Raw genomic sequence first — 13746 nt, forward strand, 5'->3', positions numbered from 1 at the left:
CATATATCATTCGTCCCCCTCTCCGTTACCATTCATTCCCCCTTATTTTATATTATCTTCTTCCCATTTCCACCGTCCATGTGTAGATTTAGATTGATAGTGCTGATACTTGTCCCATCAACCCCTCTCTAAAGTCATTGGGAGTAGTTGTAAAGGCTGAAAAGTAGAGTTCAGTTAGTTGCAGAGCAATTAATGCAATAGTAGTAGCTTTCTCTTAGATATTTTCATGCCTTTCTTTGTTCTTTTCTTTCTTAATACTTGTCCTCTTTTATGGAGTGGTCCGGTGTGTCACTCTCAAATGGCAGATCGTCCCTTTTGTCTTCGGCCTAGCTTGATCGAGGAGAAATTCTTCCTTAGACTGGGCCCTCGACCCAACATATATATTGGTATGAGCTCCCTGGTTTGTCACCCCCACAGAGCTGATAATGAGTCATGTGACTTATTTAAATAATTTATGAGAATTTTTTTTTTAACTGCTATATAGTGGTTTGTAATCTATATCTATATATGTCTAAAAGCTGAAGCGTAGTATTTATTATTGCTATACTCTAATTGAGCCACATCAGTGTCCATGTCATTATCTTTTTTATTTTCAATTTCCCTATAATTTTTTTAACATTACTCATTCACTCTTTTTTTCTTTTTCTTTTTAATATTTACACTTTCTCAAACCTTTCTCATTCCCTTACCTTTACATCTCCCCACTATCCTCTACTTTAATATCATTATTCATCTTTCTCTTTATCTTCCTTTATTTTGTCTTTTCTTATTCTCACTCTCTTACTATAAAGTTGTCATTTTTTCTTTCATTTTATGCATAGTTTTCTCTAACAAAAAAAGGTTATCTCTCTCTCTCTCTCAATTATTTGGTAGGTTTTTTTTTTTTTAATAAGTTTTGGTAATTTTGAGCCTTTATGATTATTTAGTGTAATTTATGGTCCAATTTACAAATGGTTTGATAATTTATGCATGATACAAGCTTAAAATGATAATTTCTATCATTTTTGTTTGTTGCAACATGGTGTCTCCAATGCATAATTGATGAATATTAAAATTTCAGGTGCATGGGAGCTCAAGTGGTGTTGGTACATTTGCAATTCAGATAGCTAAATACCATGGAGCAAGTGTGTTTGTTACTGCAAGTCCAATACCACTTTTCTTCTAATGCATAAGTTTGGTTTCCAAGTATTCATATATTTTTAGATTGTGAGTGGCAATGAGTGATGAAAAAATGGTTGTTTGCAAGGATCTTAGGGCTGATGTGTGCATCAATTACAAGATAGAGGACTTTCTTAAAATGGTGAAGGAAGAAACAGGTAGATTTTTTTAATATTGAAACCTCAATTTCCTCAATGTTTATAGAGATTGATGTTTTTCATTATTCTTTTTGCAATGATTATTAGGTGATAACAAAACAACTAACTAAATGTTTAAGGGCAGGAGTTTAAGTTATTCTGGTTCTTAGGCTTTAAGGACTTTTCTTGATTTTTTTTTTTTGTCCATTTTTCTTTTTGCATTCACAATTATGCAATTTTGTTCTATCACCATATTTCATTATCCTTTAATTATTCATTATGTTTTTGTTTTACATTTCATGTGGCATATCTGCTATAGATAGCTCCACATTTGATGGTAAAAATGATTTTGTAGGGATAAAAGTCCTATTGAGAAGTGATTTTTTTTTCTAAGTAAATAGTTTCTTAGTACATACTTTTTTTATACCATTTTTCAACTTCCCATCTATTACTCCATCAAACCAAATCTATTTCCATTTCTCTCTCTCTCTCTCTCTCTCTCTTAACGTTTCCTAACTTTTCAACTTTCCATTTACTATTCCATCAAACTCAATCTGATAATAGTTCAAGCTCCCTTCAAGTCTATGACTCTTCTTCTTCTCAATCAAGCAGCTATGAAAACTGTTCAATTGCCACCCAATTAGTATTAAAAAAAAAAAAAAAACTACTGACTTGTTGAGTGTGAATATATATATATATATATAGTTAGTTTTTTTTTCTCCCCCATATTCTTCAGGTTTTCCCGATTAATTTTGTTGGTGATGTGCCATCGAAGATCTTAAGTGCCAACAACATTAGTTCCCATAAACCAACCAAAAAAAATTCTCAAACCTATGGTAAAGAATATAGTAAAAGAATTGTAGTGGGGTTTGGCTACTAGGGGTGTCAATTCGTATTCGCAGGTCAGGTTCGTGTCGTGTCGAGCCATAAGTACCCTACTATATGGGTTGACCCGAACCTGACCTGTTTAGTATACGTGTCAAGAATCCTCAACCCTAATTCGACCTGTTTATTAAACAGGTTGACCCAACCTGACACGTTTAACCTGTTTAATCAATAAGTCATGTAAAAGTTAATACAAATAACCCGTTTAATAACCTGTTTGATTAAAATGTCATACATGACCTAAATAATCTATTATCAATTTCTATATTTCTAAAATTAAAATACAATTACAACCATAAATATAGTAATAAACATATAATTACAACAACAAAATTAAGCAATAATAACAAAATTTAATACCTTTATTATCTAAACGGGTCAAACAGGTCAGACGGGTTCACATGTTGAACACGAACACAACTCGTTTATTAAACGGATCAGCCGTGTCGACTCGAATATGATCCGAACCCATTTAGCCTCAACCTATGACCTGTTTATAAACGGGTTAGTTATGTTGGGTTTGCGGGTCGTGTCAGATTTTGCCACCCCTATTGGCTACTATAGTTTTATGTAGTTGTTAACCAATGTTTAGAAAGTTGTGTCTTAGATAGAAATGTATATTCAATTTTCAAGTAATTTATAGATGTATTCACCATTATGGATAAAGTATTCCCTTTGTATATGTATAGCATAAATCAATTTTTTTGTACATACATATTAGTTGTAACATGAATATTGATGCATAACTTAGTACAAGATATGTTACTCTTTTTTTGGTTTTGTATTGTAACAAATTTAAATACTATTATGGGATGCCTTTGCTGGAAGACTTTGCCTCAAAATCCATGAAGATCAATTGGATTTAAGAAAATCCAAGAAGATGTATGCTTGGTTAGCTATCTAAAGAAATTGAATTTGGATAAAATATGAAGAAGACCAATTGAATTGAATTGAGTTCCCTATCATAAATCCTCTCTCTCCCTCTTATTGTTTTGATTTAATTTTTGTTTGAGTTATGACTTAGTCATTTTGAAAGTGAGAATTTGAATTTATATCAAAACACAATCTTGGCTATGTATGAATGTGCCTATTGGTTATTTGAGTAATATTAAGTGTAATTTTATGATGAGTTTTCATTATCATGATTAATATCCTTTAAGAGAAAGAGAAATTTGAATAATATATTTGAAACTTAAAAAGTTTAGTTGTAAATAAATTTTTTTTTTGGGAAAACATAACGCACTATAACATAATTTAGAAGAATACGAACCACCTAAAAAATAGATAAATATCAATTGAATAAACCCAAAAATAATAGAATGATTTATTTGTAGAGATAGAAAGATGGAGAATAATTTTAAAAAATTGTTTAATTTTATGGAGAACAAATTATCTTCAACAAATTTAGGAGAACAAATTATACATTATTTCATAATTACAAAATACTTATCTATTCCCATGCATCGCATTGGTCTGCGACTAGTAATATTTGATAGGAAAAGCTAATAAAATGTATGCACATGAGAGCGTTATCTGCATTTCTACACCTCCCTTAACCCGGCAATGAAAATGAAAATGAATACGTTCACACACAAAGGGATGAATATCACATAACAATCCAAAATAGCAGCAATATCAGGGTACATCCATCCATCCCAACTAGCACCATATAGAAGCTCCATAAATCGAAATAGATGTTACACTTCTAAGGGAATTCACTCACAAACATGAGCAAACAATTTTTAACAAAATGCTGGCTTTTAGAAAAAGAATTGCATGCCATATACGACTCACAGCAGCTTCCATGTAAAATAGGAGTAGAATACAATAACTTTAGCTCAAATGGCCCCTCCTTACCTAACAAGAGTGGCAAAAGATGAGGCTGTGACCCACTGAATACGAGTGTAACTTACAAATAAAAAACAGACAGCCAAATTGAACAAACAATAATTTAATACCAAGACCAATACATCACTGAGCCTCTACAAGAGTAACCACAAAATATTAGTTACAGGTATCATTCAAGACAGCAATAATCAGTTCATCTTGTTAAAATGAAAGATCAATCATGAGAAGAAACAATTGAGGATCCATGATGTAAGCATTTACACTAGCCGGGATCATGCAACACAATCACATAAATTAGAATCGGATGTCTCTAGACAAAACAGAAAAGGATTTAAACTTTAGCCTAAATTAGTTGCACCCTTACACATGACTGAATGAAGTTCAAGAACAATGTGTAAACAACAAGAAAAACACAAAGAACTTACATCCATGATGTAAACAATTATAACAGATGCATCCAAGTCTCTCTCCCTCTTAACAATTGTCTGAATACAAGAAAGCACTTCATTTATTTTAAAACAACTCAGCATGATATATGTCACTTGCTCAAGAACACACGACACTGTTTTTGTATTTACTAAATTATTTATCACAAATTCATATCTGAACAACTTGTAGTACACCTTTCTTTTTTCACCTAAACAACTCATGTCACACATTGCATTAACAGCAGTAAGTCTTTACTCTAGCCAAAAAATTCCCCGGCTCCTCAACAACCCACCCCACCCCCCTTTGTGCGCGCGCTTTCTCTCTTAGCTGCACTCAAACTTGGAACAAAGCAAGTTTGAGGATGAAACACGTAACTAACCAATAAAAAATGCAAACAAATGAGGTCACTGTGTGATCATTATGCAATTGCTGCACTATGCACTTCCCTCTTAACCAGCTCCCACTTTGTAACATCCAAGCTTTATCTGTATATATTCTGCAGATGGGAGGGCCTTCTATATGACAGTTCACGAACTTGAACAAGAACGAGTAGTACCAACGCCCTTAAAATGAGTCTCTTCTCTGAGCTGTGGAATCTCGAACACAACCAAAGACTCCAATACTCATTCATTTCATACAATTTCAGGTAGGTTGGAGTGTTTGAGTTGCATTATGCAGGTCCATTTTCAACTAAAACACAAAATTTGGTTCCAAAGATCTCAATTGTGCACAATTTTTCAGTTATAATAAAATCTACTTGTATATAAAAGATAGGGTTGAAATAAAGGGCAAATGTCAACTTGCCTAGCCACATAAATCCTGGTAAGAGAGTTAAAATAACAATTGTCCATTCAAAAGTCAAAGTAAGGTGTGATGGTAAAAAATGGTCCAACTAGGCCTCATGATAGATTTAGTGACTTGCAAACACGAATTCAAAACACTCTCCTAACTTACTTTCACCACAAGAAAGCTGATTGCTAGATTTGTCCACTTGGCTGACCTGAATTTGACTCGAGCCATTAAGATAAACAGCTTATAAAGCAAGTACTTTTGCAATTTCTTTTTAATTCTGTAGAACAAAAGAAATCCATATACTTTCTGCTGCTCTTTCTTGTAGCCATCTGAACATGCAGTGCATTCCAGATAGGCGCCATATGAGAGCTCTGCAAATCAAAATAACATAAAAATTCTGCAAGTACTGAGAGAATTTGCTCACAAACATGTTAAACAGAAAATTGTTAGGTATCTTGGAATGCACACAAATTATGAGACTTCACCATAGTTTCAATATATACTCAGTGTAACCAACTTGAACTAGCAATATCAGTCTCAAAACACCATCCAGTAATACAATTGCATTAGCTAGAATGTTCAAACAAATAAAAGATAACTCACATTACCAATAAAAAATTAATATGGGTTAATTGCAATCTTGGAGCTCAACTAAAGCAAGTAATTTAACAAGGTTATTCTCTTCTCATTTTGAAGAATCCAATGATCCCTTGTATAGCTTCAACAGCTCAGAAGCCTCGTCCTCATGAATCATAACAAACTTCTGCAAAAATGTCTTTTCAGGGCACTCAAAATATGCATGCATTTTAAAATTCTTCTTGACCAAACCTTTCGATAGCAAAACTTGAAGAACCAAATCCCTAGGAATCAATCTCTTTTCCAAGCTTAAAGAAAAAAGTCCTGGGTGTTTCTTAATGAGGGAAGACTCCATACCCATCTTGTTGACAAGAAAATCCATTACCCTCGTAAGCTTTTCCTCAGACACCGTCATACACCATGGATGGCTTCTAAATGCCATAGAAACCTCATCCTCAGTCCAACCCCATTTCTTATAAACATTGAGCTTCCTTTCCCATGTCGATTTGCTCATTGACCGCACAGCATGTACTGCCACTGCAAACTTCATCGTCGAAGGATTAAATCCCATTTCTTTTACTTCCTCCACAGCCTCTCTAAACAAAACAGGACGAGCCCTGAATGCTCTTGGCTGATTTTTAAGTATAGAAATAATAATTGACTCGGGCATTCCGCTCTCTCTCAATGTATTCATATTGGGCACCACATTAGTTTCAAGACAATCTGTTAACATACCCGAATGTCGTTGTAAAGCTTGAAGAGTCTTATCCTCAGACTGAAGCAAGCTTTTAAACAAATCAAAGGAAGGTATAATTTGTTTCTCTAAGCTTCTTCTAAAAAGATCAGGGAACCCAGCAAACATTTTTGCAAGGTCAGGACTTGGAATCCCTTTAGAGGAAAAGAATTCCATTTTGGGCAAAAGGGTTTTCTCAGGATTACATTTGAGCAGTCCTGGGCGTCTTCTAACAAGGTTCGAGATCTGGGTTTCAGAGAACCCATGGTTCTTCAAAAACTTAACCACAGCATCTGCTGTTTCTGGGGTTTCGAAATGAACATATTTGGAAGCTGATAAAGCAGCTTCTGGTGTGAACCCAAGTGAGTTTATGAGGTAAGAGACAGCAAATGGTTGCTGACTTGAAGTGCTGGAGACATAGTATTTCAAGGATAAAGATGGGTTTTGAAGAAAACCCAGTTTGTGAATTGGTGTTGGAGATCTACTAGTAATGTGTTTCTCACCATTTAGAATGGTTTTGTAGAGACAATTAAACATGGGGATTGAAAACGCACCTGTTTAGTTGTGTAGAAGCAATGACTTCTGTGCCTGACTGAATTTTTGAACTCCACAGGTAGTAGAAAAACTGAAAAAAAAAAATAAAAATGGTGCTGGGAAGTGATTTTAACTAAAACCCTCTTGTGGAATTGAAAAGAGATTTATGGTTTTTTGACTAAGAACACGCAGAACCGACGTCGTTTGTGACCTGTGCTATGTAAAGAACTCTCAATCTTGAGTTTGAATGAATTCTCTAATTCTTTTTCTATTTATATAATTTGTTATGTTATTTATAATTAATTGATTTTTTAGACTTTTAAAAGTGGGGGAAAAAAAACTATATAGATTTGGGCAGTACATTTAAGTCAAGAGCTATGTAGTCCAATAAACGGGACTGCTGTTGTGATGGGGTTTAAATCTTTCTCCCTCAAATATTAAAATTAAAAAAACTAGAGAATGGAATTGAAAAAAAAAAAAAAAAAAAAAAAAAAAAAAAAAAAAAAAAAAAAACAAAACAAAACATTAAAGGACAAAATTGAAGACATGTTACTTAGAGGGTGTAATTAAGTCTTTTTTTTTTCTTTTTTAACTTTCAAAGAAATACTCAAATTTTCAGTTTTGTATATTAAATTAACACAGAATTTATTAAAAAAAAAAAATTCAATTCAATATATTCAATGTACACAATTATTCAAAAAAAAGTATATAATTATGTACAAAATTTTTCAAAAAATATACACAATATAGTACATTAAACTTACTCAAATTTTCAAATAATGTGTATAATGTTGTATGTGGGGGCCAGTTAATTAGGAGATACTGTTAAGGCTGTACTAATTGGGCCTATAGCCCATTCCGAGGACATTAGACCATCCGAAGATGTCCAGATGAAATTATAAGGGGAATGGAGTAAAGAGAAGAGTAGAGATAATAAGAGATAAGTTCAACGAATGTTTGAGGAGAAAAGCTATCTCGGTAACAAGGGTCCAAAGTCAATAAGAGTGTCATATTATCATGGACTTTCTTCGAAGTTACATCACAACTAAGCGTTGGACATTGGACAAGGGGTAAGAAAAGAAAAGGGCAAACAAATATATTCAAAAGCTGCTACCTCCGCATTAAATACCTCCCAACCAACTCTCTGGCCACATTAATGTGAAGGTGATGCCTGAATAGTGGTCAAACAGCCTTACATCTACTAGTTGATGGTTCTGAGAGGGGCTGGATGGAACAGAATGGAGTTCCCTGAATCTAATCCACACGTGTGTGGTAGGGATGATACCAAGATTACAGTATATAGCATGGGAGGATGTACTAGAAAAGGGGATCGGGAAAAAATCAAGCAATTTTAGAATAAGACTGCGAACTCTTGTATAGTTATATTTTATCAACAAGACAATATAAGAAAACTCCTCAAGTTATTCCGAGGACAGATTTTCTCATCCTACTTGTGTCTAACAGCTCTAAATTACCAAATTTTATCGTTTTTCTTCTGGAATAGATCTAGTTCTTTCATTCACGCTCTACAAATTTATTGTTTGAGTTGTTTGGGTTTAAACCCAATCCTGTATTGGGTCCAATCCAATTCCAGTCCTTACATTGTATATTCAATTTACAAAAATTTTAAAGAATGTTCACAATTCAATATATTCAATATTTATAATTTTTCAATTCTATAAATACTATGTACACAGTATTTAATATAATGTACACAATTACAATTAACAGACACAATTTTTCAAAAATATATACAATTATATAAATTCAATGTACACAATTTTATATTTAATTCACATTATTTTCAAAGAATGTACACAATACTATACATTTTAAGTACTTAAATTTTCAAATAATTTACAACATTTTGTTTTTTCAACGTATATAATATTTCAAAAAATTTGAATATTATATATTCAATATACACATTTTCTCAAAGAATTGACAAAATTTTGTACATTCAACATACTCAAGTTTCAAAAAATATACATAATGTTGTAAATTCAACGTATACATTTTTTTCAAAAAATGTACACATTTTAATTTTCTTATATTCAGTGCATATAATTTTTCAATGAATATTCACAATTTGGTACATTTATTATATATAATTTTTCAAAAAAATTACAGGAGTTTGTATATTTGATGTAAACAATTTTTCAAAAAAGTACACAATTATGCATATTCAACTACAAAATTTTTTAAAGAATTTACTAAATTTTGTATATTCAATTTATACAAATTTTCAATTATATACATTCAAGGTATACAATTTTTCAAAGAATGTTACATTCAATGTACATAAGCTTTCAAAGAATGTATACAATTTTTTTACAATCAATGTACACAATTTTTAAATAATATAAACAATTACATATATTCAATGTAAACAAATTTTCATAAAAAATGTACACAATGGAGATATCAATAATTAGTTGGTCATTACATTGTTAAAAATTAAAGTTCAATCATGAGAAGACATTGAGTATCCAAAATGTCAGCATTTACAATAGCTAAGATCATGCAATACAAGCAGAACAATTAGACCAAGTAAACAATCACATAAATTAGAATGGGATATCTCTAGCAAGCCAAAAAAAGAAAAGAAAAAAAAAAAAAATAGGATTCAAACATTAGCCTAAATTAGTTGCACCCTTGGACATGACTGAGCAATTAAAGGAACAATGGGATCAATTAACACAACAAGGGAAACATAAAGCACTTGGATCCATGATTTAAACAATTCTTAACAGTTGTATCCAAGGATCTCTCCCTCAAAACAATTGTTTGAATAGAAGTAAGCACTTCATTAGTTCAGAAAAATCAAAGCACTGATTTTGTATATGCTAACTTATTTAGCACAAATTTCTCTCTATTAGCTGCAGTCAGACTTGGGCTAAAGCAAGTTGAGGATGAAGAATTCAAAGGGATTTTTAAGTAATAGTAAGGAAATGCAAACAGATTTGGGTTCATTGTGATCATTATGTAATTATTGCAATATGCACTTCGCTCTTAACCATCTCCTAATTTTGTAATATCCATGTTTTACATTCTGCGGATGGGGAACTTCCTATTTAACAATTCACAAACTTGAACAAGTTTTCATTACCCTCAAACATAGCAGTCATATTGAAATCTTTGGATAAAACTGAAGCCCTTCGAATGACTCTTCTTCGAGCTCTAGGTTTTCAGCCACAACCAAAGACTCCCATGCTCTTTCATTACTATTTCAGGCAGATTGGCATGCTTGAGTTGCATTATGCAAGTGTTCCAACAAGGGTTTGAATTGTGCAGAGTTTTCCACTTAAAATAAAATTTAGCTGTATAGAAAAGATGGGGTTAATATCTTATAAAAGGGCCAACTGGCAACTTGCCTAGCAGCAATATCCCAGTAAGAGCGTAAGACAGTGTAATTAAAAACTGTCCAATTGAAAGCCAAAGTATGTGATGGCAAAACATGGTCCAGCTAGACCTCTTGAAAGATTGAGTAATTTGCAAATATGAATTTAAAACCCTCTCCCAACTTACTTTGACCTTGAGAAAGTTGGTTGCTGGATTTGTCCACTTGGTTGAGATGGTTTTGACTCTAGGCATTAAGATAAACAGTTTACTAAGCAGGTACTTTTGCAAAACTTTTTTTTCTTCTTCTGTATAACAAAAGAAATCCATGCACTTGGTGCTGCTCTTTCTTGTAGCCATTTGAACAAGTAGTGCATTCCATATAGGCACCCCGTAAGTGCTCTAAAATCAAAACTGTGGGGGTGGTAGGCCCAGTAGTATATATCTATGTATATATTAGGTCGGGAGTCCAATCCGAGAACATGGAATAGTCCGAGGACGGGGAAACATTGTTATAGAAGTCCATGTTAGTGAGTGAAAAGGTGAGATATGGTCATAAGAGTCCAAGAAAGTGATCTGAGAAGGAATGCCTCCTCGACTAATCAAAGTCGAGATCCGTGGCTGTGATCTGCCTTTTAGGGCAACATTCTAGGAGATTCTACTAGTAAGGATACACATCCAGAAGGCACAGGAAAAAGGAGGGTTATGAAATATCTAAGGGAAAGCTACTACCACCACATTGAATGCTCTGCAGCTAACTCTCTGGACACATTAATGAGAAAATGATACCTGAACAGTAGTTTTTAGTCTTACAGCTACTCCTCAAAGATTTCAGGAAGGTGCTGATGTGACAGAGATCAACACCAACAATCTAATCTACACGTAGAGGGCAGAGATGAAAGGAGGAAGATAGTATAAAATAGAAAGGAGGCCTTGAGAGAAAGGGATTAGAGAATTGAAAAAGAAATATTGTAGCAATAAGAACTGTACTTGTAATCAACTTCAAGGATTGTATACAAGAACTGATCTCCTTGGACTGTGCCGAGAACGATTTTCTTTAGATAAAATCAATCTTTTTTTACTCTATTTTCATTTGGATTCACTATAATTGCTACCCAACTCATTAGAGCCTAGTTTTGCATAAAAATACATGCAACCTAGATTGCATAAGTGTTTTTTTTTTTTTTTTTAATTTGATTTTTTTTTTCTTTGACACTTATTTGATAGGTTCTTTGATAAGAGCAACTACCAATTTATAATATATTACTTTTATGTACTATTCTATTTTCAATTTTCGGCTACCTAGTTCTTTTATTTCTTATTTTTTAATAAAAATTTTATATTTATCTACTAATTCTTTTTTAAAAGGTATGTACTAATGATTTATATTTATACACATATATGTAAAATAGCAGTAACCCCAAAATAGTACAGTAATATATATATATCATTCCCCTAATTAAATCAAAATGGCATCGGGTTTGAAATTAACTCCCATGGTTTCAAGTTTTAAAATGGTTGGGATTAAATGCTAAATGAAGTTTGTTTCTTAAATAAAATAAAATTTTAAAAAGAAATAAAAAAGGAAAGCTAAATGGAGTTTACTAGAATTGAACTCCTCATGTCAAAACTATTGTTTTGATCCATAAACTGCATGTCACATTTCAATTAATTTATGTTATTAGGCAAAAATATACCCTTGCTCCCTAAAAGTTAGATTAGGTTTTATTCTAGCTCATTGATTTTTTTCCCCTAAAAAATATTGTAAACAAGTTAGTACGTCCATAATATGTGACACTTCGTTATAATGGCAAGGTTACAGAAAAACAAACTTGATAAATTGAAAATGTTTTGATGATTACAAAAATGAAATTTGAAAATTAGATTCCAATTGATATCTAATTTAAAATCAAATTGGATTTGGTCTCTTTGATTTTTACACTCAATAATTCATTTGGCACAAAATTAAATAGGACATGTGACGCAAAATTGAAAATTCAATTAAAATCTAAGTGGATTTTCTTTGAGCTTTAGCTATAATAATAATAATAATAATAATAATAATAATAATAATTGTAGGGTCCTTGGGCCCAGAAGTGCATTATCTATTCATATGTTGGGCCTATAGCCCAAGTCGAGGACAAAGATCTGCCTGAGGATGAGATGTCTTCGTCAGCGGAAATTACATTGATGAATAAATGGGGGTGGAGTTTAGTCCTAAAGGCTCCGGAAAGTTTGCCGAGGACGAAAACTTCCTCGGCCGAGGTCCTGGGAAATGGATTGACAGCAAAAATGGCAATCCTTGAAATTCGTTTGGGGTGGACAAGCACGGTAGGGATATGAGCTAAGGATGAACCCCAAAATATCTGGGGAGAAAGCTGCTGCCTCTGCATTAAATGCACTACAGCTAATCCCCTGGCCGCATTAATGTGAAAGTGATGCCTGAACAGTGTATTTCAGCCTTACAGCTACTGCTTGAAGACTTATGAGGAGGACTGATGGGACAAGTATCAACCCTAACCATCTAGCATACAGGTGAACGGTTGAGGTGAAGGGAGATGTGAGTATAAAAGAAGAAGAGAAAGAACAGGAGGGGTGATCGGAAAGAAGAAAGAAAAAACACTGTAGCAATCCCCAATCAAACTTGTAACACTTTCTAAGAACATTATATTAGAACTATTGTCCTCAGACCAAGCCAAGGACGTTCCTTTTTCATTTCATAAGAGTTCATTTTTATCTTTTTGTCATGAAGCTTATCTATGTCGTTGTCTGATTAACTAAAGCCTAGTGTTTCGACCCATTTCTCTACAAATTCATTGTTTTGGGCCTCTTGGGCCAAAGTCTGTCCACGTTTTGGGCTAGCTTTTCCAAACCGGGTCCTCACAATAATAATAATAATATCAATTATAGTGAGAATCACTCAATATAGAAAAGCAATTTCATGAAAATCACTTAATTTCTAGAAAGAAATGTGGCAAGAGTAAATTTGTCTTCAAATTTTCAAGAAATTATTTTTTATTTTTTATAATTCAATAGTTACAATGAGAGAGAGAATTTGAACTTTGTATGTCTTCAAAAGAAACATCAATGCTCTTAACCAAAATTTCAAGAATTAAATTTACACAATTAATTGTGTATGGACAATGTGAAACTCCAATACATACTTTGATGACTAAAATCATGGTTTGTGATGGGGATAATTTTTGATTGATCGACATGGGGTGCCGAGCCTCCCATACAATCCCAAAGGGATGACTAATCCCACGGGGCTGACGGATCAAGTTGGCGATCCAGCCTCTATCCTGACGACCCATT

At 33.0% G+C, this 13746-nt stretch overlaps 1 protein-coding gene across 1 annotated transcript; it reads right to left on the reverse strand.

Annotated features, from left to right (window-relative positions):
- Positions 1-5658: 5658 nt before the first annotated feature.
- Positions 5659-7119, reverse strand: LOC115979454. Its single transcript, XM_031101503.1, has one exon. It carries the CDS (start codon positions 7093-7095, stop codon positions 5935-5937), a length of 1161 nt encoding a protein of 386 aa, XP_030957363.1. The 5' UTR covers positions 7096-7119; the 3' UTR covers positions 5659-5934.
- Positions 7120-13746: the final 6627 nt, after the last annotated feature.

The sequence above is a fragment of the Quercus lobata genome, chromosome 3 (assembly GCF_001633185.2).
Source record: "Quercus lobata isolate SW786 chromosome 3, ValleyOak3.0 Primary Assembly, whole genome shotgun sequence".
Taxonomy (NCBI): domain Eukaryota; kingdom Viridiplantae; phylum Streptophyta; class Magnoliopsida; order Fagales; family Fagaceae; genus Quercus; species Quercus lobata.